At 39.4% G+C, this 24,886-nt stretch overlaps 2 protein-coding genes across 4 annotated transcripts in view; both read left to right on the forward strand.

Annotated features, from left to right (window-relative positions):
- The window catches only part of FYB1 (FYN binding protein 1), a 69,479-nt gene extending 64,594 nt beyond the window's left edge, over positions 1–4,885 (forward strand). For all 3 annotated transcript variants that reach the window (XM_030005281.2, XM_030005279.2, XM_030005280.2), the window contains 3 exons: positions 1,567–1,600; positions 2,256–2,287; positions 2,403–4,885. In XM_030005281.2, coding sequence (XP_029861141.1) covers positions 1,567–1,600; positions 2,256–2,287; positions 2,403–2,425 — 89 coding nt within the window. In that variant the 3' untranslated portion in view covers positions 2,426–4,885. The remainder of the gene's footprint in view (positions 1–1,566; positions 1,601–2,255; positions 2,288–2,402) is intronic.
- A 9,889-nt stretch (positions 4,886–14,774) lies between these two features.
- Positions 14,775–24,886, forward strand: part of RICTOR (RPTOR independent companion of MTOR complex 2) — a 90,353-nt gene continuing 80,241 nt past the window's right edge. The window contains exons 1-2 of the mRNA XM_030003508.1: positions 14,775–14,922; positions 15,084–15,131. Coding sequence (XP_029859368.1) covers positions 14,874–14,922; positions 15,084–15,131 — 97 coding nt within the window. The 5' untranslated portion in view covers positions 14,775–14,873. The remainder of the gene's footprint in view (positions 14,923–15,083; positions 15,132–24,886) is intronic.

The following is a 24,886-nucleotide window of genomic DNA, read 5'->3' on the forward strand; positions in this document are numbered from 1 at the left end:
ATAGGAATCACAGGAAATTTTTATATATCAAAACATTGGCTGGTTGAAGACTGTGATAATTCAGCAGCTTTTGGGAACATTACTAGCTCATTGTGTCTGATGCCAATTTACAAGGGAAGGTTTCCCCTGCTAGTAAGGTTACAGATCTTGAAAAGGGCAATTTCAGTTAGAATAAAATTAGGGCTTGCATGTAAAAAATGCTTAACACATAATATGAGTTTCTTTAGCTGGCTATTACCGTGCATTTGAAAAAACAAAAGATACTTTCATGTGTTTTGTATCAGAAAAGAAAAATTCATGTGAAGGAGAAAATAATTCCTTAAGGTGAAACAGTAAGACCTGGGGATTCAGCTAGACTGACCTGAAAGATTGCCACCAAAAACACTAGCAGAAAACTGATACTTTCTGTGCTATATAATGGTTCCTCTAAGTACATGGAGCAGTAGCAGCTCCAAGAATTCAAGGAACTTAACAAGTCAAGCTAATAAATTTATTCTAAGACCTATGAATTGTATATGAATTACTAAACCCTGTCATTTTAGCATGACCATTTAAGCCTCCTAATGAATAAAAGAAGGAAACTTACCTAGTAATTTCAATATAACAGAAGATCATATTTCTTCCTTAGAACTGTCCTAATTTTGTACCAACATACTAATGTTTATCTACAAATATGTAATTATTGTTATGGCTTTCTCTTTCCTTGTGTATGTTATACCAATCGACAAGTATTTCAGTAGGTATCTTTTACCAAAGACAGCCAGTAATTTTTTCAAGAGATTAAATATATTGAAGAAGAGTATGTGTAGTTTATCTGATTTCATTAGTAATGCAACAGAGTAATAGAATAATTCACCAGTGAGTAGCTTTTCTAAGGTATTTCTCTTATCTATATAAACAGTTCTTATCAATATGATACAGTTAAAATTTTTTAAACAATTACAGTTGATGATAAATAATTGGTGTATACATCTTGAAAGACATTTTTGTCCCTTTAGGAAACTATACATATTTCTGTTATTTATTACTATAAATATTGTTATGCGGTTATTATTATACCACATTTTTGTGCTATAGTTTGTGAACTGTACTATAACTTGTTAACTTAAGAGCTATTGTTTCACACTCCTCTCATGCAACCAGGAAACTAAAATGTGAGATGAAAACCTCATCTTGCATAACCTGTTTTACTATTTTTTCCTTTCAGCACTAGTTTTGTACACAATGGAAACTATTGCAACGAAACAAGAGAAATAACGTTTTATGAATATGTAAAGTACCTGGCACAGTAGACATCAAACTGCTCTTGGAGCTACTGTAATATTCTGATTCCCTATCTAAGGCACTATGTTATACTAAACAAGCAAATAAGAATAATTAAAACTAAAATTGGACATACCAAAATTTTCCTTTAGTACATATCCATTGTATATTGTTATCTATCTTTTATGTTGTTCCTTCTGAAATACCTAAAAGAGAAAAACTGCATTTCACTAGCGTTAGCAACAGAAGAAATAAGATGAATATTTTAATTTAACTTAAATACATATAATTTCAATTTTACAGATGGCTATGTTCTGAGAAGCAATTTAGTTGAGAAGTAAGTACAAAGTGATCTTTTTGAAAAATTTGTTGTAACATTCAATTTTGTTCTAAACTATTTGTTAAATAAAAGTGAAATGTAATTATTTTAGTTTGTCATTCGAGTCCTGCAAATTAAGTTATTTTTGTGGAGCTCAGAATTCTGAAGAATTAGTCACATACATCCATGCTGGAAATTTTCCAGGGCCCCATTCCTCTTTGCTTAACCATAAACTTTGGTTTAAACCATGAAAAATTACATAAATTAAGCATTATTGGTACTAAAATCCATTACTGAACTGCACATTAATGTGATTAAGTGTATTGATGACATTTTCAAATGTTTAAATAAAATGGACCAATTTTTCTTTAGGTTTATTTTTATTTTGGTCTTACTGGGATTGAGCAGATTTGGCTCAGTGTTGCTCCGAATAATTGCATGGAGTTCAGCATTTCGATTCTAATCCAAAACTCTCAGAAAGCTTTTCCATTTTCTTCAGTGGGCTTTATGTTAGACCCTTAAATATCAAATCAGATGTCACTTTTAGAATTGAGGCCTGCAAACCCTTATACAGACATTTAACTTTTAATGTTAATGTATCTGCATGCAAATAGTAACATAGATCTGATGTCTCAATTTTTAAATACATTATTCTTCTTTCTTTAACTTACAGTGATGGGGAGATTTACGATGATATTGGTGATGGTATGTTGAACATTTCAAACAATACAATAACTATATTCAATTACACCAAATAACATTATCCTTGAGTTGAAATACTACACAATATTAATATTTTTCCATTTTATTTCCATTTCAGATTGCATCTATGATAATGACTGATGCAGAATTCTATGCAAGGTAGAGCTTCACTGAAGATCAAAATCTACTTCAGACTTCCTAATGGTGAAAGCAAGAGAAGTCACTAAAGCTGATTACAAGTTAATTGGTTACACTCTTACAAATGTACCGTTAACTTTTTTTAGGATTTCAGGTTTTTCTCCTCCCTTGCTTTGTATGACATTCATATTGCCATTTATCTGAGCAATTAAAATTCAGGGCACATGAACTAAAGTTAAGGTTATAATTTTCCACTTCCTTTCCATATTTGTGATAGTCCATGTAAAAACAGTTCTTCAATTAGCTATACACAAAGAGACCAATTCACATCTATTAAGGGTACAGAGGACAACAAGCCCTGGGAACAGGTTTTACTCTGGCTCTGGTCTATTAAACACCAGAGGCTGCCATCTGGGGAGGACAGTATCCTGAAAAGAAATGCTTCCTTTGGTGATAACATCCTGTTGTGAAAACAGGAAATCAAAAGTGGGCATCAGAGAAGACAATACATTGCTGACCTGCCATTCCAATTGCAATAGCGCTAGCTACACTGACATGTACAGCCATGTACCATGATTGCTGAAATTTCTTTTTCTACATTGTACTAGTGATAGAAAACCATTTTCTAAAATTTATTTGACCATTTTGTAGGTACTTTTTGACTAATATTAATAGTAAAATTATAACAATGTTAGATGTGTTACATACAGCACTCTGAGATATAAACCGTAGAAGAGTCTACTTCATAGTATAGTGTTGCTCAAAATATATTCAGAATGTTTAGGTTAAGATTTAGTTTCTGCTTAGTTTGAAGATATGTTGTCACTATAGTAATTTAGGCATTAAAATGGACCTATGAACTGATGATAAACTGGTTGGGAAAAACTTCTAGACTAAATATATTTATCACACCATTTTGATAATATCTTTTTCTTCTAAGTACTATATTTTACACTAGACTTGGCTAAATAAGACTATAGAAATGAAACATTTCCATGCTTACCCACTGTAGAAACAACATTTATTCTTAAAGATCATTGGTGATGCTGCGCTCTGAATGAGCAAGCAGCAAATCAAAGTAAAATGAACGGATGAATCATAGTAACGATCACTTTGCACTTACATATCAGAACTCACTGAAAATCAAAAGACATTTACAGTGAACTCCCAATAAAGAGGATAAGCATGTGCAGAAAATAGAACATGTATTTGTAATGTGTGATGCTTTTGCTGTAGTGCAAGATAATCAAAAACCTGTGACAACCAATGTGGCTGGATCAGTGTAAGAAACTCCTCTTGATAATCAAGTCTCCTATAACCCTCAAGGGAAGTAAGGTACTCTGTGCAAACCAGTGCAATGTAGCAAGCTAGTGAATTCAGCTTATAAAATATTTTGACTCTGTTGAAGCTAGTGAGTTTTGGTCTTACCTTCAGTGGCACTGAGATTTCATCTCACACAAGTGCCTTTTATTGATGATTCAAAATACAGTAAATCTCTAAGGAGGTATAACGCTATGGGGATATCAAACATAAAATTAGCTGTAGAGATAATAGCCTATAAGCTATTTTATACTGTATTTAAAATCGCTGATAATACACTGAAAAGCTATATGCAAACTTGAGTTTCCTGTTCTATATTTGCTATTCGTCGAGCATCCAGGCACACAACACCAATTTTATGTGTACACATCAGTACCAGCACCCAAATTTAAAACATGACCTTGTATATTAAGTACAATGAATGCGTCTGGCTATTTGGTGATGTCACTGCTGGAGGTTTATTTCTTTTTCAGGGGCATTCAAGAAGGTATCTGCATCAAATTAGTGATATGCTGAAGAGCTGAGAGGGAACACAGATATATAGAAATACACAACCACTTGCCACTTAACAACAGCATAAACAGTTTCATGCTTTATACAGTTAATTATCTCAAAAAGAGTTTGTGTTAATTTCTAACATATATAACCAGTCTTGTTTTAGTTTTAACTGATAGTAGAACTTCATGCATTGCAGTAAGTCCAACAAAGGAACTTTCCTTTTGAATATAGTTTATCTTGTATTAAAGCACTTCAGTAGAACACAAACCTCTTTCATCCCCCTGAAAAAGAAGTGAGTTTTATTCTTTGTGAGATTTTTTGGTCATATATTTTGAATAGTATTTCCATGTTCTTAGCCTTGGTGTGTTGTAGGTACTGTGTTTCCTTGCTGATTATACTGACTGAATTGGTAATATGATATATTAAATCATCATAAATAACCAAAAGATACTTTAAGCTAAAAATCTGTGCATCATTTTCACAGATCCAATATGATGTGATTGTAACAGGATGTTGAAATGTATTTATAGGTACTACACACTGAAAAATTACTGGTATTGTACATGTTTTCATTATTTTACCAATGCCATTCACTGGATGCATTTTTTTCTTTCTTCTGAATAAAAGTGTGCTTTCTGACAAGAAATGCAGGTGCACCATCTTCTGCCAAAGTAGAACAACAGTAGCTGAACAATAACTTCTGAAAATCATCATTGAACTGCAGACATGGTGAAAATCATTTTATTATTGCTGCAAAGGCAGCACAACTAGCATGTGGCATTTGTTTGTCAGTAATTACTACCCAGAAAGTGAAACGTAAGCAGAAAATCTTCCAGACAGGAAAATCTATACTTAGGCAGTTTAATAAATCCGTATTTAAGGCCTTCTCACCTGTAATTTATTCTATTATCTTTTACAAGTCAGAAAGAAAGAAAAGGAAAGCTGTTCTCTCTCTTGATATTTTTCTCTCTCCAAACTCAGTCTATAATCCTGGAGTATTTGGCTGTGCCTGCTAAAACATTCAGCAGTGGAAACATCAAAATATTGACATAAAAATTAGACTTCAGCATGAACACCCCAGATTAGATAAACAGAGTTGGTTTCCATCTGTGTTGTACCTCTACACTGTCCCAGGAAACAGGCTAAGCAAAACCAAAACTAGGAGGGCAAAAAAGACTTCTCTAATTCAGGAGCTTTAGAGCATTTCTCTGCTGCTACCGTAGGCTCTGGACTGCAGGAATGCAGCTGATCTCCTGTGCATTCCTGTGTAAGAGGTTTATATTCTCGATCCACAAAATTGCAGATCCCTTGGCTACTTCTCCCATGGTGGTAACAAAACCCTCCTCTATGTGTGATCTTGTTGCATAATCCACCTCAACTGTGAAGATCAGTGCTTTAGTATGGGGAAGGAAATTCAGTGGAAGAACCTAGATTCACTGTGTGAATTAGATTACCCCTTACCACTACATTACTTCATGACAGATTCAGGTGTACGCATGTGTGCGTCTGTGTGTGTATGTCAAATAAGACAACTTCTGAGGAAACTAATGGACCCATAAAAGGATACCCTTATGACTTCTGTACAGCATCACCAGACCACCCTACACGGAAAGGTTTTTGCATGTAGCTTCACTAGAGCGTGCTAGGAGGTGCAAGAAATTAGTTTGGTTTTGCACAGCCTCAGTTCTGCCTCCTTGTGTCTTTAACGATGTGCGCAGTCTATAATTACTTGATGGCTCAGTACTTTTTTCCACAGGATCCCCACCTCATTTAGTGCATGGGCTGGATGACAGTTAACAGAAAAGGCAGTTGTTCAGCCCTGCTCATTCAGTTTCTGGCCACTCCTTTATTTAGTGCAAATCTCCCCAAGCCAATGCTGCACCCAGAATTATTAGTTTCTCATGGCATTCATCACAATGGTATCTCAGATTCCCATGAATAGTAATAGATTTATCTTGTGAGACAGGAAAATATTTTATCCCCATTTTTAATGTATGAAAGGAAGGCACGCACAGAGAACAATTTGTGGCACATATCCATTAATCCTGGATATAGAACCAAATTGCTAAAGCTAAATTGATTATATTTTTAGTACTTTCCTAGATTAGGACTCTCACTATTTTCTCCTCCTCTTCTTTGCCTCTACTTGTGGTTAAACACAAAGAGAAGAGAAAAAACACCTTGTGTTTAAAAACTGTTAGCATCCAAAATGTATGTTTTAAATATACCATGTTTACAGTAATAAAAAAGGGGGCAGATAGGGGATACTTATTAAAAGTTAATTTAAATAATAGTTTAGATTATATTCTGAAACTTAATAAAAACTGGGGAAAAATTCTAAAATTGAATGGTCTACGTTATTACCTCCCCTTACATCATTTGCTGTCTCCCAACTCTCATGTCAACAGCAAGTTTGTTTGCATGGTTTTGAGTCAGGTCTACAGCTTTTGCCAGATTTAAATCCTTACGTGTATATGGTCTGGCAATATGCCAGGCTGAGACACCCTAACCAGTTCTGAAACAATTGACTTATTTATCAGAAGCCATTCACCCAGGGTAGCAGTGTAGCCCTCTAAGCCCTCTACCTTGACTACTTAGCCCAGCTAATAAATAAGGTAGTAGTGCAGCTGAAGGGTCATCCTAAGCAGTTTCCAGCATCCTAGTCAGCTTGAAGACATCTCTGTGCCACTCAGTTAGCCACAGTACTGCAGAATGCCACTGCAACATGTCGTAGCCTTGTGTAGAGCGGCAGTGTGGTAGCCCCAGGTTCCCTTCTGTGCCTGGGTGGAGCAAAATTACAATGATCTCACAAAGCCTTTCTTCTCTGTGTTTCATTCTAGCTAGATGGCTCCTGAACACATGTAGAATTTGCTAAATTATCTCTGTTTGCCTCCTTCTAAAGCAATTTGAGAGAGAGGATTAAGCTGCTATTAAATGTATAGAGTTTTTTGCTCCAGGGTTTTTATATTGTGGGCCTTGTTGAAAAGAACATTGGAAACTATGTTTATTTTCTTTCTTAACACACAGACAAATACTGCTTAAACTTAAAATGTTCACTGTTAGGCAGCAAAGAAGTATGCAAAATGTCAACACAAACTTGAATGAAATGTGAATTAGATGGATACCAAGGGTTTTAAGAAACATTGTACGATTTGCATTACTTCAGTAATACTGCCAAATCCTACAGCTCAAGCATCATGAGACAGACAAAGAAAAGGAAAAACAGCACTGGCTTTTTTCCTGCCTTTTAATTCTTTTTTTGGCCTGATTCCTGATTTTCAAGTTCTTAGCAGGAAAAGCTGCCTGATCCTTCATTTGTGTGTGGGTGCACTTCAGGTGGAAAATGCACACAAAACACAGACACAGAATCCTGGGCTCCCATCCCCTTTTCTTGCTGACAGAAGGAACATTCTGCCAAGCTCCCTTCCCTTCTGCATCTCAGCTTCCTTCACATTCTCCTGCCCTGGACAATGCCGTCACAGACCTTCCAGCTCACACAGGTAAGCCCAGTTTCCTCTGTATTGATCCAAAGACATCCTTTTTTTCATGTTGTCACTGCCTCCTTTCACCGCCTGAGATTTCTCTGTACTCTTCTACTTGTTTTCTTGATTACTTCCTGTTCCTATAATTATTCCTCTTTTCCTTGGTCCTCCGGCCATGGCATTCTGTCCTTTGCTTTTCTGCTCCCTTGTTGCTTTCTCTTTTCATCCTTTTAAACTGTTCCCCTACTTCTGCATCCCTGCCCCTGGCACTTTCATTTTTGTCCCATTTTTAAACTGTGCTCTGTTTAAATGCTCATTTTTTGTGCAAGATTCCTAACTCTGTGGGTGACACCAGCAGAGGTTTTATGACTCACCAACCACTGAGAAGACTTAAAATTCTTGTATTTTGCATTCTACACTGTTTATCCATAGCATTTAAAATCAGGCCAAACATACCTTCCTTCTGCCCTCAGTATTTGGGGGAGTTTTTTCAGTACTTAAGTTGGGATGCTATATATAACTAAACCTTACTACTGCCAGTTTAAATTAAAAAAAAAAAAAAAAAAGGATATCTTTTCTATCCTATCCCTTTCTCTGCTTCTATATTCATAGCAAGCTACTTGCTACCGCCCGTGTAAGAGACCGAAGCCTGTTCTAATGATATCCACTGACTGCTGAGTATCTCAGATATCCAAATATTTCAGTATGGATACCATGATGTATAACAGCATTGCTATTAAAATGTTAGCCAGCCTTCGTCAGCCAGTGCCCAAAGAAAATGTTAATGGGCTTCTTCAGTTTTTAAAAAAAGACCATGAAGGCTTATGAAAAATAGCTTCTGCTGCCATATGGATTTTGAATTGGATGATAGATTATCTTTACATAGAGCTTCAGCACTATTACTGGAGTTTATTTGGACTGAAACACTTAACAGCTGTGGTTTTTTAAAGGTTTTTTTCTTCAGGTCTAATTAATATGCCAACTATACCCAAACTCAACACCTGCTGCTTTTCACAGCTTCAATAGGATTATGCAGTGCAGAATGCTGTGAAAAATCTTACATGAATGGGTGCCTAAATGTGAGTTTGCACTAATTAACAATCTAGTTAGCACCTGCCTGGTTAATCAGGAAGACTTGTTGCATCACTTGACACTCTGTTATTTTGCAGTTGGTTGTTGTTGCTTTAGTCTGATACTTATTACTACTCTTGCATAATTTTCTGCTATGCAATGGATGTTCATTTTTTAATTTCTTCCATTACTGGATACTGAAGAAATATTAGCATTTTACCTGGTTGCAATCAATTCAGATTTTTATTAATAGTTTTTATTTCTACCTGGATTTAAGGGTGCTATATTAATGAACTTAGATTATGATGTTTGCCAAAATCAGAGCAATTCCAGAAAAAATTACTTACCGAGCTAGAAATTTTGTTAGGAATTGTTTTTTCTTTAGCCAAATCATGTTACTTTTTAAAACTGTATTACTGATACTTAAAATATTATCTATAGAACTCCTTTTCCACAACAATATATGTAGAAATACACCTATTGGCTTGTATTTGAAAAGGCTATCATAGGAATATATTAGGAATATACCATATCAGCCAGGAGAGCACCCCAAAAAGCAAATCCAGTGAAAACAGCCTCCCTGGGGAGAAAACTGCATATTGCCCCTTGCTTTTTCTCCAAGCTGCTTGGTGAACGTGAGACCAAAAGGGACAAATCAGAAAACTAACACAAGGCTCAGAAGTTCAACAAAAAATATTCAGCATCCACCTAAACCTAGTGGTTACAGACTAGGGTCCTCTTTGCTTGACTTTTTCTCTGCTCTGTCCCAGTCTGAGCAGTTTGGCAACCCAGCCCTTGCCTATAACCAAATGCAGCCTAGGCACTATAGCTGTATCCATGCTAGTCACTTAAAACAGTGCCAGGGAACATTCCTGGGCACTGGACCTTGATGGTCTTTGCTGTCATGTTGGCCGAACCAGACAGTTTTGGCTCAGGATCAGTGCAAGGCTGTCCAAAGATGGCCCAACATGTATTTACAGGTTCTCCATGTCACCGGTCCCCTCCCCAAGCAAGCCCATCAGCCAGCTGGATTCCCAAAGGAGCAGATGTGTGTAAGATGCAATATCCATGCTTTCACATTGCACTTGTGTTTCAAGAGCTCTGTCCTTCCTGATACCCCAAATTCTGCTAGGTTTTCAACCAAGCTCTGGCCACATTCACTTTTTCTCAGATCTTCTGGCAGGGTCCAGGGCAAAGAGGCACTGCTCCCAGGAGGCAGCTGATTTCATACATAGGAGGAAGGACCTTTCCTATTTCTGCTCGTTGCTGTGTTACAGAGACACAGAACACAAATCTCAAGAATGGCTCATGAAAGGACTTTGATTTATGTAGATTAAGCTGCAGCTAGTAGGGTCACCTTTTTCCCCTCATTTCCTTTCCCACATCCTCTGAAGATTCAGCCTTTTTAGTCTTGCAGCACAAACCTCTCTCTCCCTAGCAGATCCTAGCACCTTCCGTTGCACAACAGGCACGCAAGCCTGAGCTGCAGCAGCATCCTCCCACAGACTGCTCTGTACCACTGGATGGAGATGTGGAGTGAAGGCTCTTGCCGCTTTATAGCTGCTGTGTAGCACTCAGAATTCTGAGAATATCACTGCGTGGTTGCCCACGGGCCAGGCATTGTGCAGGTCTGCTCTAGTGTCCGTGTGTTACTTCAGAGTGACCGTTGGTAGTACAGAGCTGCCGATAACTTAATTTGATATTATGCATTTGTCCAGCTGCTAAAAACACACTGATGAGCTGGATTTGATTGTCTCAAACTGCAGAACTTCTAAACCAAACACCTACTAGCACCTCTTCTTGACCTGACTCTGAGCTGCTGCTGACCCAAACATTTTTACAGACTGAGATTTTTTTACATAATAAAAACAGGTCGAGTGATTCTTGCAATACCAAACGGACAAACCAATGTCTGGTGAGCTTTGGTGCAGACCTGTTCGTCTATCGTATTTGGCCACTGATCACCTTCTGAGATACTTCATTCAATCAGTAATGGTTTCTTTATACCGTCCTTTTTTATCCCTTTATTGCCAATATTTCTTGGCTGCAGAAAATAGAGCTTATGTCTTATCCTTTCCTAAGCAGTCTGATGCGCTTCACATGAAGAAAAAGGTTAAACAAATAGAGTGATTACAAAAATTCTTGCTAACAATATAGATATAGCAAAAGAAGCAACAAATTTTTTTTAACCTTTTGATCTCATTCACTAGATTTTCTCCTCTTTCTGTTTGTCCCACTGTCATTCAGGATTTATCATCTATTTAAAACCAATTTTATGATACTGCAAATTAAAGAAGAGTATTACAAATACATTTGGGTAAGATAAAATGCTCAACAACTACAAATCACTGTAGCTCAGTTGAATTCAACAGCTTAACTTCTTATCTGCATAGCTTGATTCAAGTTTATGTTTTTTTCTCCTTCTACCTTTATATAAAGGGCGGGCTGCAGCTGGTGTAAATTGCACAACCTTATTAATTTCCATGGAGTTTAAACAATTTAAGCTAGATAAGGCTCTGCCCCTAGCTTGTCCCTCATATCCATATTTCTTCATTTGACCCCAAACAAGTGGAAAGCTGTTCTCTTTGATCTTCATACTAGATTTTAAATCTTTAAGATTTATAATTCACATAGTGGTATCCTCTACAGCATATTGCAAAACCCTATTTGGCGCATAAAAAGGCTGTCACTGGCAAAATCCCAGATGTGAGGGGGCAAAAGGGGATAATCGTCTGATTGCAAAAGGATGCAACAAAGCAGCTTCTTCATGAGTCCTTTGCATTTATGTGCAAAAATGTAGCTCTAGCTTTAGAAGCCCCTATCCACCACTGAACATGTAGAAACATTTTAAAATGGTTTCAAGATTAACCTGCCTCTGCAAACCTCCAGATGACACTGGAGGTTTGTTGTTATGTTCTCTTATGTGGTACTTTGCAGGTGCGAAAGGAAGTACGCCAGCAGCTCACAGGAAACTCTACTTTCACACTGTGTCCCCAGCTTTAGGAGATTTACTTATCTATATAGAGGAGTTATATTCACATAAGATTATAAACTAGGAAGTAAAATTGAACTAGTCTGATTCCCCATTTGGCCATTAAAACATTTTGATTTGATTTATAGTGATTTGATTTATTGTGATTTAGACACTGAAAGACAAAAATAATAAATCAAGGAGGCTGCCTTACACTGGATCAACTGTAATTTGTGACATAGACAAGCCATCAGAGCAGTGGAGAAGTTCATTTTCTCTTTGGTATTAATCTCCCCCCTCCACATGGAAAAAACAGCTTTTTTTTTTTTTTTCCCCCCCTCCACATTTCTCCCCTCCTGCATACTCACGAGCAACAGTGGCTGAGGAAAATGTGTAGAAAATTCAATGGGTAAGGAACTTTTATCATTTTTTAGTTAAACTTTTGTGAGTCTTGCCCCACATTTAATGGGAGAACAGAACATGGGAAAAACTCCAAAAATAATTCGCAAAATGTCCTCTACTCTCACAGGATGAGGATGTCTCATACCAGCAATGACCATGCCATTTTAATGGCCAGACTCACTCTGCAGCACGTTGGGTTTTTTGGTTGTTTTTTTGTCACCTTTTGGTGGGGAGCAGGGCGGGGAGCTCCCATATATGTAAGTGATAGTTAAGGGTAATGCATACTTGTTATTTTCCATTTCATCATAATAAAAAGTTAAAAATCTAATGTTTTTTTTTTCCCCCAGTTGTGGCAAATATTAATTATACCTCAAACTATCTTCAGCGTACCTTGTGGGTTACCACTTGTAACTGACATTATGACATTATTTTGTGTGTCATTATCACAGACAACCTCAATTTTGTTGGCATAATTCAAATATAACTAGAGTAAAAAAAAAAAAAAAAAGAAAAAAAAAGAAAGAGAAAACTGGAGTCCAGTGAGTTAAGTGAAATATTTTGATTATTAAAGGGTGTCTGCAGGAAAAAAGCTGCAAAAGACTACTCTGGAGTTTAAACATTACTCCTTTCTTACTTTCCCTTGTTGGAAGAAGATGTTCTGGTTCTTTTAAAATACATCGTGTCTCTCTGTATCTATAAGAGAAGAAATAAGTGCTGTATGGAACTAGCATTTAGCATGAGGGTCCAAAGCATTTTTCACACAGATTACAGGTTCAAACCCAACCCAGAAGTTTAATAGTGGGCTAACGCTTAGTGGTGCTTTGAAGTTTATGTGAAATTAACTCGTGCCAGCAGAATTTGAAGTAAACAGGATACAACATTACTACCAAAAGCAGCAGTTAATATGGCATTTTCAGGACCTCAAGGGTTCCCTGGACATGAAATTTCAAAGGACAGCCCTGAGGTACATTGATGAAACTATTTAAGGAACTTCAATATGCTTTGGTCCTGTGTTACGGATGGGTGAGATTTTATTGTTTAGACCTTTTGAGAACCTGGGGTTCCTCAAGAACATTAGCTTCATATTTAACAAGCAAAAATCAAAATAGGAAAGTTGTTGAAAATGGTGTTTTAAATTAAATATACTTGATGTAATCCTATTAAAACAAGATTCTTGTATGTGTGTCATGAACTGATATGCCAGAAAGTTGTTCTACTCTGGCTTTACAAGTAATTATTTTTAATCTTCTAAATCAGTATTAATGTTTTAGAAGCGCACCAATCAGTGTAAAAACTAATTTACAATTTTTGAGACGAAACTTTGTGTCCATGAATACTTAATAAAACCAGACTTTTATAAGTAATGAAGGATCTGAATTGAAAGACCTCAAGAGAGAGGAGGGAAAACTCAAAGAGTGGAAAATAATTGACTACAGAACAGGAAAACAATTACCTGAGCTCGTGAAGCTATTTTTGCACGGCTTGCTACTTCTACTCTTCGATTATTATTTGCTGGTTTTGTTTCTGAGAATTTGGGAAGTCTGGATGCAAAAACTTGCCTTGTCTATGGCTACCTGAAGTGTCAGGACATGAGGTGTTATCTGCTTATTTAAACTTTTGCCTAAAGAGGACAAGAGCAACTACATATAAGTATACTGTTTATAATAGAGGGACTTTGGGATTGTTTTTTTTTTTTAATATATATATACACACTTATTTTATTAAAGCTCAACAGCTGTCAAGGTAAGAAATAGATCAACATTTGAGACTGCAGAGACCCGCTGCGTGTAAATCCAGAAAGCAATGTGAAGGTATTTTTTCCTGTTTTTCATTACTTCACATACTAAAAACCAGAGTGCAGAAAACATCCGGCGTACAAAGCCAATGGTCATGCCATTATCCACGTGAACTACCGTCTCATCACAAGGCAAGTGCAGCTCAAAAAAGGAAAACTAAGCGGGCAAACCTCATAAAAACAAAACCAAAAGAAGTAATTTCACTTGACAGACCAAAACCTTCAGATGTGGTGACAGAGCAGTTATGTAGGAAGCCAGTTCCCAGCAGGGCAAGCTCTTCAGCAAAAGGAGGCATTTCGCCACGTTTTCTGGCACAGCGGGGAAGCCCCCTCCGATACCCCTTCGCTCCCGCCACCCCCCTTTCCCCTCAGCTTTTGCCTCTCGGGGCTGAGCTGCCTGAGGGGAACCCCCGCAGCGAACCCCGGCAGCGGACGCGGCCCTCGGGACCGCCCGGCTCTCAGGAGACCGGTGTTTCTCCCTCAGCCACGCTTCCAGCGGCCCGGGGCGGCGGGGTGGGCCGGGCTTCGACACCCGGCCGCGCACCCCGCCGCCCCGAGCCGCTGGAAGCGAGACTTAGGTGTGCGCCCAGGCAGGCGGAGCCCTCCGCCACCGCCACCGCCACCGCCCCGGGGAGGCTGAGGAGTGGCGGCCCTCGCCCGCCCTCTAGTACTTAAGCCCCCTCCTCAGAGCCACCAGACGCCGCTCCCGCACGGCAGAGAGGCCACGGCCGAGCACTGGCCGCTTAGCCGCCTGCCACGCCGCCCCCGCGCTCCTCCCGCCGGCGGCGCGGTGACTGGGCGCAGCGAGGGGAAGGCGGGGGGGGGGTGCCGCCGGCCGCGGCGGCGGCTCCGCGGTCTTCTCCTCGCGAGAGCGGGCGAGGTTTCCGGTGTTGTGACTGCGGGGCCGTAAACATGGCGGTGAGTCTCCGCGCCCGCTCGCTGAGGCACCTCCGCATCCGAGGTAAGGGGCCCCGGCCAGGCCGCGGCGGCAGGCTGTCCCCGCGCCGGCTGTCGCGCCACGCCGGTGCCCAGCCGCCCCCTGCCTTCCTTTCCTGCCTTTCTGCCCCTCCGGCTCCTTCCTCCCCGCCAGCCTAACGCGCTTCTCTTTCCCCGTCCCCGCAGGTCGCAACGACAGCGGCGAGGAGAACGTCCCCCTCGATCTCAGCCGAGGTACGGGCCGGTGGCCGGCGGGGCGGGGGTCGCCGCCTGCCCCTCGCTGCGCGCCCGCGGCGGAGCGGGGGGAAGCCGCCGGCGGCGAACGGCCTGGTGCTCCGGGGCGGCCGCGGGGGCTCGGTGGGCGGGGGGGGAGAGGCGAGGAGGCAGCGGGGTGCCAGTGCCCGCCGCCGGTGGGCTGCCCGGCGTCCTGTAGTGAGCGGAGCTGCCCGTAGGTGGAAGCCTCCCCTCAGCCCCCCGCCGGCTGCGGGGCAGCTCGGGCACCGCCGTGCCGGGGCCGCAGGGCTGGCCTGCCACACGGCCACAGGCGAGGGGAGCCCCTGCGTCTGGGCAGAGGCTCCTCGGCCGCTTCTGGGGTTGTTTTCGGAGGAGGTCGTTGCTCGTGGACGGTGCCGCTTACAGCGTCCGTTCCGCAGCGGGGCTGCCCGCGCCGCGCCGCTCCCCTCGGCCTCGCCGCCGGGGCTCCCTCCGGCCGCCGCTCCGCTCGGCGGGGCGGGCCGCGCGCCTCAGGGGCGCACCTCGGCCGTGGCGGCTGGTCCTGCCTCCATCCCTTGTCGTCCGTCCCTGCCAGCCCTCGGCAGGCTGGCCACGGTGCTTCCCGTGAGCGTCTTGCTGTACGACCAGAAGGCACTCATCTCCCGTTTACTTGTTAAATTGCTCCAAACATCCTCCACTGCTCTCGGATGTATGGGGGGGGCAGGAGGGGATAAGAGGAAGGAAGTAAAGGTAACATCCAATACACACTAACTAATTTTGTCTTGGACGAATAGGAACTCGTTCTCTACCCAAATGTGTAGCTCATCTTGCCTTGCTGAGGGCTAAGGTAAGGGGTGGACTCTCCCAAAGGGCCGAATAAAATGCAGAAAACAAACTGGCCCACTAGAAGCAATGATCTTCCCTGGGGCAGAAGGTCTTGGTCTGGGGGAGGGAATAAAGTTGATGCTTGTAGTATAACTGGTCTGCTTCAGGAGATCTGGGACTGCTTCTATCCTGAATAGATCCGTTTTATGAGGAAGTAGGCAGGGAGATGACAGAATCAATGAGATAAAAGTGGGCTGTGAAATGTAAAGGAAGTACAAATATTAGCAGCATCCATACGGTTTTCAGCTTAGTGAGAGGCTGTATCAGCAGTTCCACCTCTAATTGTTTTTTTCCCCCAGTATGATCTGTGTTTAGAATTTTTCTATTAAGCAGTTTTACTATGGGCTGAAAGTTAGCTCTGTGTATACATGTCATATTTACAAGTGTATTTTAGTTCCTGGGAAAAGCACTGAGGTTTTTTTTTAGTTTAAAGAAACAGGCTCTTATGTCTCTTCCCACCTTATCACCAAATGGACATGATTGCTTTATTGTAACACTCTTTAAAATTAAAACAAGTGAAACTTTTACCAACAAAATGTGGGACAGAGGCCTTAACAGTTCAAGCATGTGACACCATTACTACTGTAAGCAGTGTTACCTGTTCATGAAACTTAAAGAATCAGGATTTTAATGAATGGGTTTAGTAACTTTTTTTATGTTGTGTAGCATACTGCAGTGTTTTGATGTGAAAGAGCAATACACAAAACTTAAATGCTAGAGTGGTAATTTTTAGATGTGGTCTGTTTGAAATCTTTTACTCAGAATTCGATAGGCAACTATCATTGTGATACTTTTTTTTGCCATGAGGTGTTTTCAGCCACCTACTGATTCCATGCAACCTGTAGTAGTAGCAGCAGTAGAGCTACTTCACACGTATCATATTGTAAAAGAAGCTCTTGGGTAAGATGCAAAAAAAATTTTTCATACAACAAAAAAAGATGTTTTGCACTGTGACTGTATGTAGCCCCTGTTAAAAAAAAAAAAAAGAGCGGCTTTAAATTTAGTTGTGAACGCTGTATCAGAAAAGTGAGGGTTTTGGTTTTTTGTCAGAGGAACTACAGCTGACTGATCAGTAATCATATAGTTATCCATGGTAGGTATTAACTTCATTTTAAAGAGAAAACAAAAGTAAAAAGTTAAAAAGTCTCAGCAAGACATTAACTAAGCTAGATGATAACTTCATTTCCACACTGAACACAATGAATGTTTGTTTTTACAGCTGTTACAATAGTTAAATAAGCAATTAGTTTAAATATTTTAAATTGTTACCCTAATTCTGTACTAATATACACTGTTTTGATTCACTTTGTTGAGTGGATCATATAGTTTTCCACAGGGCTCACATTTGCAGTACCTTAAAGAATATTCTAATATTTTTTTGTTTCCCCAGACAACTGAACTTTATGTTGATTAATGTGAAATAATTGATTTGGGCAAAGTCAAGAATGACTGTAAACAGTGCCTCAGCCATATGCTTCTAGTTAGAGCGGCCTCTTTATTACAAACATGTGAAATTATATTGGTATTGCCTTGTTTTAAACAGGTTCCTGTTAGCATTGGCTTGATGAACATGACTTGGCATATGTCAGACCTTCACTAGTCCATACCTGTGGACTATATACTATGCTCTTTCCGTGCAAGAGGCCAATGCTGTTACTAAGTATTTCAGAAATAATAACAGATGCGGGGAGGGTGCTAGCCCTGTTTCTGCTACTTTGGGTCCTACTTCTTCCTGGCTTTTGTGCAGTAAGGCTCGGGGAGTGTTTTGCTGCTTGTAGAGCTGATCTACCTTTCTCTGCTGCTTTTTGTTTGCTCTTTTCTTTGTTGCTGTAGTTTGAAGGTTGCTGGTGTCTTCCCAGAACACACCATGTTGTTCTCATATATTTTTACCATGGCTGGTATAGTAGGGTTTTACTCTTTGGAGCTTCTTGGTGCTCTGCCTTTTTAAAAATGATATATAGTAATGTTTATGAAAGGCATTTTATATGATGTTGCATTGTGTGTGTTTGTGTATGTGAACTCTTTATGTACAAGACTAGCCTGGTTAAAAATGATAATGTAAAGTCTGTGGTTTGCTGTTTCTGGCTTGGTTTTGTTTTTTTTTTTTTTTTTTCTCCTTTTAAACTTCTGGGCTGCTCAGCCCTGGCTGTACCCCATCTTTTAAGAGGATTCTGGTAAATCTTTTTTGGGGACAATAGTTTTCTTAAAATTAGGATGATCAACTCTGGAAAAATTGTCCCCAGCTCAAAAACTGTTGGGCATAATGTTGGTACAATAAGAAAAAACTGCAGATACAGGTGAAGTCTCATTGCTTTTGTCTACTTAAGGTCATATGTTGTATCTTCTGTTGATTACAAAATTGCAATTAATAATTGGGATTCAGAGTACTCAGCTTTTGGCCTTCTGTTTATATTACCTGCTCAGAATAGAACAGAAAGGGAAAAGGAGGGCAGACTTGCCACCAGTGCAACTCCCATTGCAGTCATCTGGAAGGAATTAGCAATGGGATGAGGCAGATTGGTTTAATTAGACTACTGAAATCAAGCTTGTAACTTCTTAAGGCCAGAAAGGACAATTGGAGTTCTTGACCAGGTTAGTGCATTTTGTAGGAATTCTTGCATTTAGTCCAGTCATGGTTTTGTATGTAACCATGCTACAAGTATTATATGCTTTTAGTATAATTCATCTTAATTTCTGACTGTTTTACAGGTATTCCAAGCTGAATTACAGAAGCTTATATATCTCCCAAAGCTCTGGGTACTGTAAAAGGCTTGTGTAATCCATGCTTTGTTTGCTGTTAAGTTCTTTGCTCACCTCTGTAACTGAATCGCCTTATCCTGTTGGGTGGCCAACACTTCTTCCTTTGTTGGAGTTGCATCTGTTGCCTTTGGGTTGTGAAGGCCTAAGTAGTTTAGAACTTGCCTAGTTGAGAGCTGTGTCTCACAGTATCTTATCTGTAGTCAGGCTCCTTTGAATGTCCTTCCTTCAAGGGATCCCTGTTTTCTTGGATTCCTGTAGCTCTGAGCCTGCAATGGATATTAGGAACTTTTCAAAGCTTGTTTGCTTATTGAAGCTTTGGAGAGATACAAAAGTGTCAACTGCTGATGGTCAAGCGCAGTTCATGCCTGTATGTCTTCATTTCCTCCTTTTTGAGGGTATCAGTCTTTGCTTTCTGATACTGTACTCTTTAATTAACTGAAATGTACCTATCTCCAACATCAGTACTTTCATTTATTATTCATAAATGTGCATTATGAGATCCTACTTTGATTTAGCAGCTTTTCTTGTACAGGCAATTCTATTTTGTAAATGTTGAGTCCTCTAGCTACACCACGAGGCAGATATGAATAAAGTAGCTGAGAAAACTGGTGCTTTTTTCTCCCTGAGAGTGAGTTTCACAGAACTGGCTAGTGTTACCTAAAAAAATTTCCTTTTTTCCTTTTCCTTTGCCTCCATTGTCCGTCATTTCCTTCTATCATGTAGGCAAAAATAAAAGATGCAGAAGTTCCATTTAACTTCACGATATCTGAACTGTATTACTTTTTTACTGTGCTTGCATCACTTTAAACCATATTGTATTTGATTCCATGTGCCCACATGGCAAATTGTAATGCATTGCATGCAGGGCAAACATCTCGGGATGCTATTTGCAGTTTACAGCCCACAAAAATGTCAGGCATTTTTAAGGGTTATTTGCGGGATAGTCAAAGAAGGCTGGATGAATTTTGTTTCCAAATTCAGCTTGAGATTTGATGACCATGCTGTTTCTAGCTTCCTTCATCAATATGAAAGAAGCAGGGAGGGATGCTGTGCACCTGTCTGATACTGAGAGCTCAAGTAATTGGGAAGGGGAAAAAAAAAAACCCTTTGGGAGTGCTTCCAGCAAGGCAGTAGGGAACCAGTGCAGAGATGGTAGCTGGTGTGTACTTTCTTGGTGGCTCAAAGGTAGTTCTTCCACACTAATGGCAGGACTGTTACAGAAAGCCTTTAAGTTCTTCTTTGCGTACTCCTGCAATACATGGTCTGGCTTGAAAATATGAAGAAGTGGGGCTCCACCACACTATAGAAACAGTATTTTAAAAATACCAAAATAAACAAAATGTATGGGCACCTTTTGCCCTCGCTTTGCAGTATGCTATCATTGTGATGGGTAACTATAGCAGGATGCTTGTGTTAGAGCAGATCACACAGAGCAATAGCTGGGTTTTTTGCCCCCTTGTTTGTCAATCTATAACAAGCCACAGTAGGAGCAAGAAGGTAATTAGTAACACTTTTTTTCAGTTCTTCTGAGATATAAAGGGGCAACTTGAGAAATGGCTTGAGAGAGATCTTACTTGTCTTGCTGTCTGTAGTATTAGTGTATTCATGTATACTGCACGAAATATTTTTTTCATTTGCCAACCATCTGTTGTGGTGATGGAAAACTTAGGTAAAATGCATCAGGAAAACAGCAGGACTTCTGCTGTGTTATTCTTGTATATTGTTTTTTTTATGTAGGGAGACTGAAGGGGAAGTTATCAATGATGGTGGCCTGTTAACTTTTTGGGCAACATGTAACCTTTTAAGTAGGTTTTAAAAGTGAGTGAGTTAGAGGTGCTGAGTGTATGCACTCCAAAATTAAGGCATACACTTAGCTTTCTTGTCTGCACTTGCGCTTTAGTTGGCCATTGTTTTGGAATTGTATAGTGCACTGGCCTGGTTAGATTAATAACACTTGTGTACCTTTGGCTTTGCTTCCTAAGGTATTACTGCTTTTACAATCTTAAGACTTCTCAGAGCTACTAAAATGGTGTGTGCTTACAATATTTTCACTTTTCATTTCTTGAAAACAGGAACAACATTTTTAATGAAGGAAAAATCTTAACAAAAGGCAACTGTAAAACCTTATGACTTGCTTAGCTAGTAGTAAGGTATCTGTAGGAGCTGGGCACTACCATGTCTTTCAAGATCTGCATTCGTATCTGTCTTTAAAGTTTCTGTGTACAGCATCTATAAATTTGTTTTTGTGGGTGGGTTCTTTGTTTTTACTGCTGTGGTTCAGATTGGTCAACAAATGTCAGCACTTTTCTTCTGAAGGGCAGAGAATAAAATGACTGTTCTAATATCTTGTGGTTTCTATTTATATTTGACAAAAGAGATTGTTCTGCAATTTGAATCGGTATAAATAGCTTCTTAGGTGTTTAAGCAATGCTGTGTTTCCACAACATTATAGTATTCTGCTTCCCCTCCCCCCAGTCATTTGAATCTTGCAAACTGTTGAAGTACCAAAATCTCTAGTCTCTGCCTTGGTATGAATATTTTAGTCTTTGTCATAAATGTTCTTTGGGTTTCATCCCCCCTGCCTTTGAGATTAATGCAATGCTTAGTTTCAGGATTTTTTTTTTGTCAGAGCCTATCCAGTGTAGATGCTGTGTAAAGAAACACAGCCCTTAGCTTCCTTATTTACTATAATTATGATATGTCAATGATAGCTTTCCCAGAATGAAATACATCACTTACTTGCCCAGTCATGCATACTTTACCAATTGCCTAGCAATCTCGGAAGTTTTGCCCTAATAACATAGAAGAGATGCTCAACATCAGATAGTTTTTCTCTTTAAAGTGGGAAGAAGTGAAACAGTCAGTTATGGTGAAAACCTGTTGTTTTCCAAGTGTTTATTTCCATACAAACACTGCAGAAAAGAACAGTGTTCAGGAGTGTTACCGGATGGCTTGAGAGTTGATGTTGAAGTGATGGCTGACTAGTTTGGGGGAATGTACTGAAAAGTCAGGTAAGCTTTTTATCTTTCATAGTAATTGAGACTCCTGCCTGAGACTTTTTAAATAATAAATGACACAAATCATCTACCTGAAAACCAGCTACCTTCTTACAACTAAGACATAAGCATGTGACTTGAGGCTTTGATAACTACACAAAAGGTTGGTGTCCTAGTTTCAGCTGGGATAGAGTTAACTGTCTTCCTAGTAGCTGGTACGGTGCTATGTTTTGAGTTCAGTATGTGAAGAATGTTGATAACACTGATGTTTTCAGTTGTTGCTAAGTAGTGTTTAGACTAATGTCAAGGATTTTTCAGCTTCTCATGCCCAGCCAGTGAGAAAGCTGGAGGGGCACAAGAAGTTGGCACAGGACACAGCCAGGACAGCTGACCCAAACTGGCCAGCAGGGTATTCCATACCATGGGATGTCACATCTAGTATAGGAACTGGGGGGAGTGGAGGTGGGGAATCGCCGCTGGGGGACTAGCTGGGTGCCGGTCGGCGGGTGGTGAGCATTTGCACTGCGCATAATTTGTACATTCCAATCCTTTCATTATTGCTGTTGTCATTTTATTAGTGTTATCATTATCATTATTAGTTTCTTCTTTTCTGTTCTATTAAACTGTTCTTATCTCAACCTGTGGGTTTTGCTTCTTTTTCCCGATTTTCTCCCCCATCCCACTGGGTGGGGGGGGAGTGAGTGAGCGGCTGCGTGGTGCTTAGTTGCTGGCTGGGGTTAAACCACGACAGTTAGATAAAATAAGAGGTTTGCTTTTTATTGTAAGTGTTTTTAACTGTGTGCAGGTAGGCAGATGCTTATGCTGTAGTGCAGGTGAATTTGCACACTAAGCAACACTCCTGTGATGAGTTCTGATACAGAAGGGAAGGTGCTAATAACACTGCTACAGAAGTGCTGGCTGATACTGGACAAATTGTTTTAACTGGAGCACTTGTAACTTTCAGTCTCACAAAATATATCTTGCTTTATTCTTGTTTAAAAATCTGTAGTATTAGTGTATTCATGTATACTGCACGAAATATTTTTTTCATTTGCCAACCATCTGTTGTGGTGATGGAAAACTTAGGTAAAATGCATCAGGAAAACAGCAGGACTTAGCAAAAATTCAGAGCATGATTAGTGAAGAGTGTATTCACCAAATCCTTGCATCTGGTGAAGAGAAGGAACGTTGGTAAGGCTGTATAAGTGAGAAAATGGAGTAAAAAACCCAGCACAAAACCCAATAAAAAAACCCTCAACCCCAAAGAACAAAAAACCCTACTTACAGTTGTGTTTTCTTAGTTACGTGACGAATTTTACTATTATCGCATACTTGAAAGCTCTGTAGGACTCATGTTCTTACGCTTCTGTTACATTTATCAGAGCGTAGCAAGCTGCATCTCAGTAGGGGCCTGAATAGGTTTGGGTAACTAAATATTATGAGGAAGTCTCTTCTCCCAATTCTACCTGAACAGCAATATCGTTGGAATCAATATTGTTTATTAATAAATTAGTCTGAGTGATAGAGCCTTTAGGGAAGTGTTCCTAAAAGGGGAGATTTTGTTTCTAAATTTACTGGGTTTGTTCTTCACTATGTAAACTTCTCTAAACTCATTTTAGTCCAAGTGCTACTTTTTGCTATGATTTTGGCTACATCTGACCATTTTTTCACATAGGTAGTCCTGAAACATTTCAGAAAGCTACTTTTAAAATTATTTATTTAGTATAAATTAAATACGCTTAATTGTCTGAGATGTAAAATGAAAAGCACAAAGATTTTTGAATTCCTTTTCAGTTGGAGAAATGCATAGTTAACAATATTTCATGCTGTTTATCACTGATACTTTGAGTAACCTTGTGAGTCTACGACCAAAGGGATGGCAAAATGGTTAAGATGAGCTAGGGGAGCTACCCATATTTGAAATGGCTACTGTTAGCTAGCGCTTGCTTGGTTAAAATGAAAGATGTACATCTGTACCCCATTTGCATAAATTTTATTCATTGTGAAATGAACTACAGCTGCTGATTTAAGACTACAGAATGATTAGTAGAAGATACTTGTGCATAGAGGTAAAGTATTTAAAGCAAAACAATATGAACTTGATTTATGGAAAAATACATAATAATTATAAGAGTAACAAAGAATAATTTCATTAATCTCTTCATGTAAACATGTGTGGTGATCAATACAGGGATTTTGTTTGTTTTTTTAGCTGCGTAAAAGATTGATTTCCTGCTTCAAGTGTACACAGACTACAAATAAAACTATATATATTTTTTAAAATAATTGTTTCATAAAAATAGAGGACTATCAAGAACAGCTGTTGCCTGAAAATTACTGTTTTTAAAAAAAACCGATTAAATCTAAATAATCTTTTTCCTTTGTTACCTTCTGAGCATCACTGAAGTCAGAATTCACCTTTAGCAACCTCATATCTAGATAATTTAGAATGTGTTCGTCTCCTTCTTTATGCATACCATGTGTGATTCTCATGGGTAGACTTACAGGGTTGTGGTTTTTTTTTTTCCCCATGAAATAAAAAAAAAAAAAAAAAAAAAAGGAAAAAAACTGACTGTTCCTATAAATGTGGTGTTTCCAGCTCGGTTTTTTAGGTCAGCCTGTTACTTCAGTGGGATAGATTTTTCTAAGTTGAAATTGATCAAGGAATTGGGTGTCTTCTGTGTTTAAAGAATTGTACTTAGATCATATTGTGAAATTTATAAATATGATGCTTCCTGTCTCTTCTCCGAGAATGATGTTTTCAGGAGAAACAGTAAATGTCTTGAACAGTCACAGGTACGGACAGATGAGACTTGCCCTGTCCCTAGTATGAGGGACTGGAGTTCCCAAGCATCTTTAATCTGTGCACTATTCTGAAATCTTCTGGTTATAGCATTTTAAGGGGTGTAGTTATCACATTGCAGATTTGCCACATTTTAAAGGCTTCCTGCTTCCGTTAGTGCTGTTTGTGAATTACATGTAGTTTCTACTTGTGTACCTCTATTAATGTTTGAATTTGAGGTTGTTAACTACTTTGCTCTTTCCATGTCTTGCCAAATTCCCCTTCATGTCTTCATTGGCAAACCAGGGGATCCTTCATCTGCTATGTTGCTAGGCTTTTTCTTACATGATGCC

Source organism: Aquila chrysaetos, chromosome Z, assembly GCF_900496995.4.
Source record: "Aquila chrysaetos chrysaetos chromosome Z, bAquChr1.4, whole genome shotgun sequence".
Lineage (NCBI taxonomy): Eukaryota > Metazoa > Chordata > Aves > Accipitriformes > Accipitridae > Aquila > Aquila chrysaetos.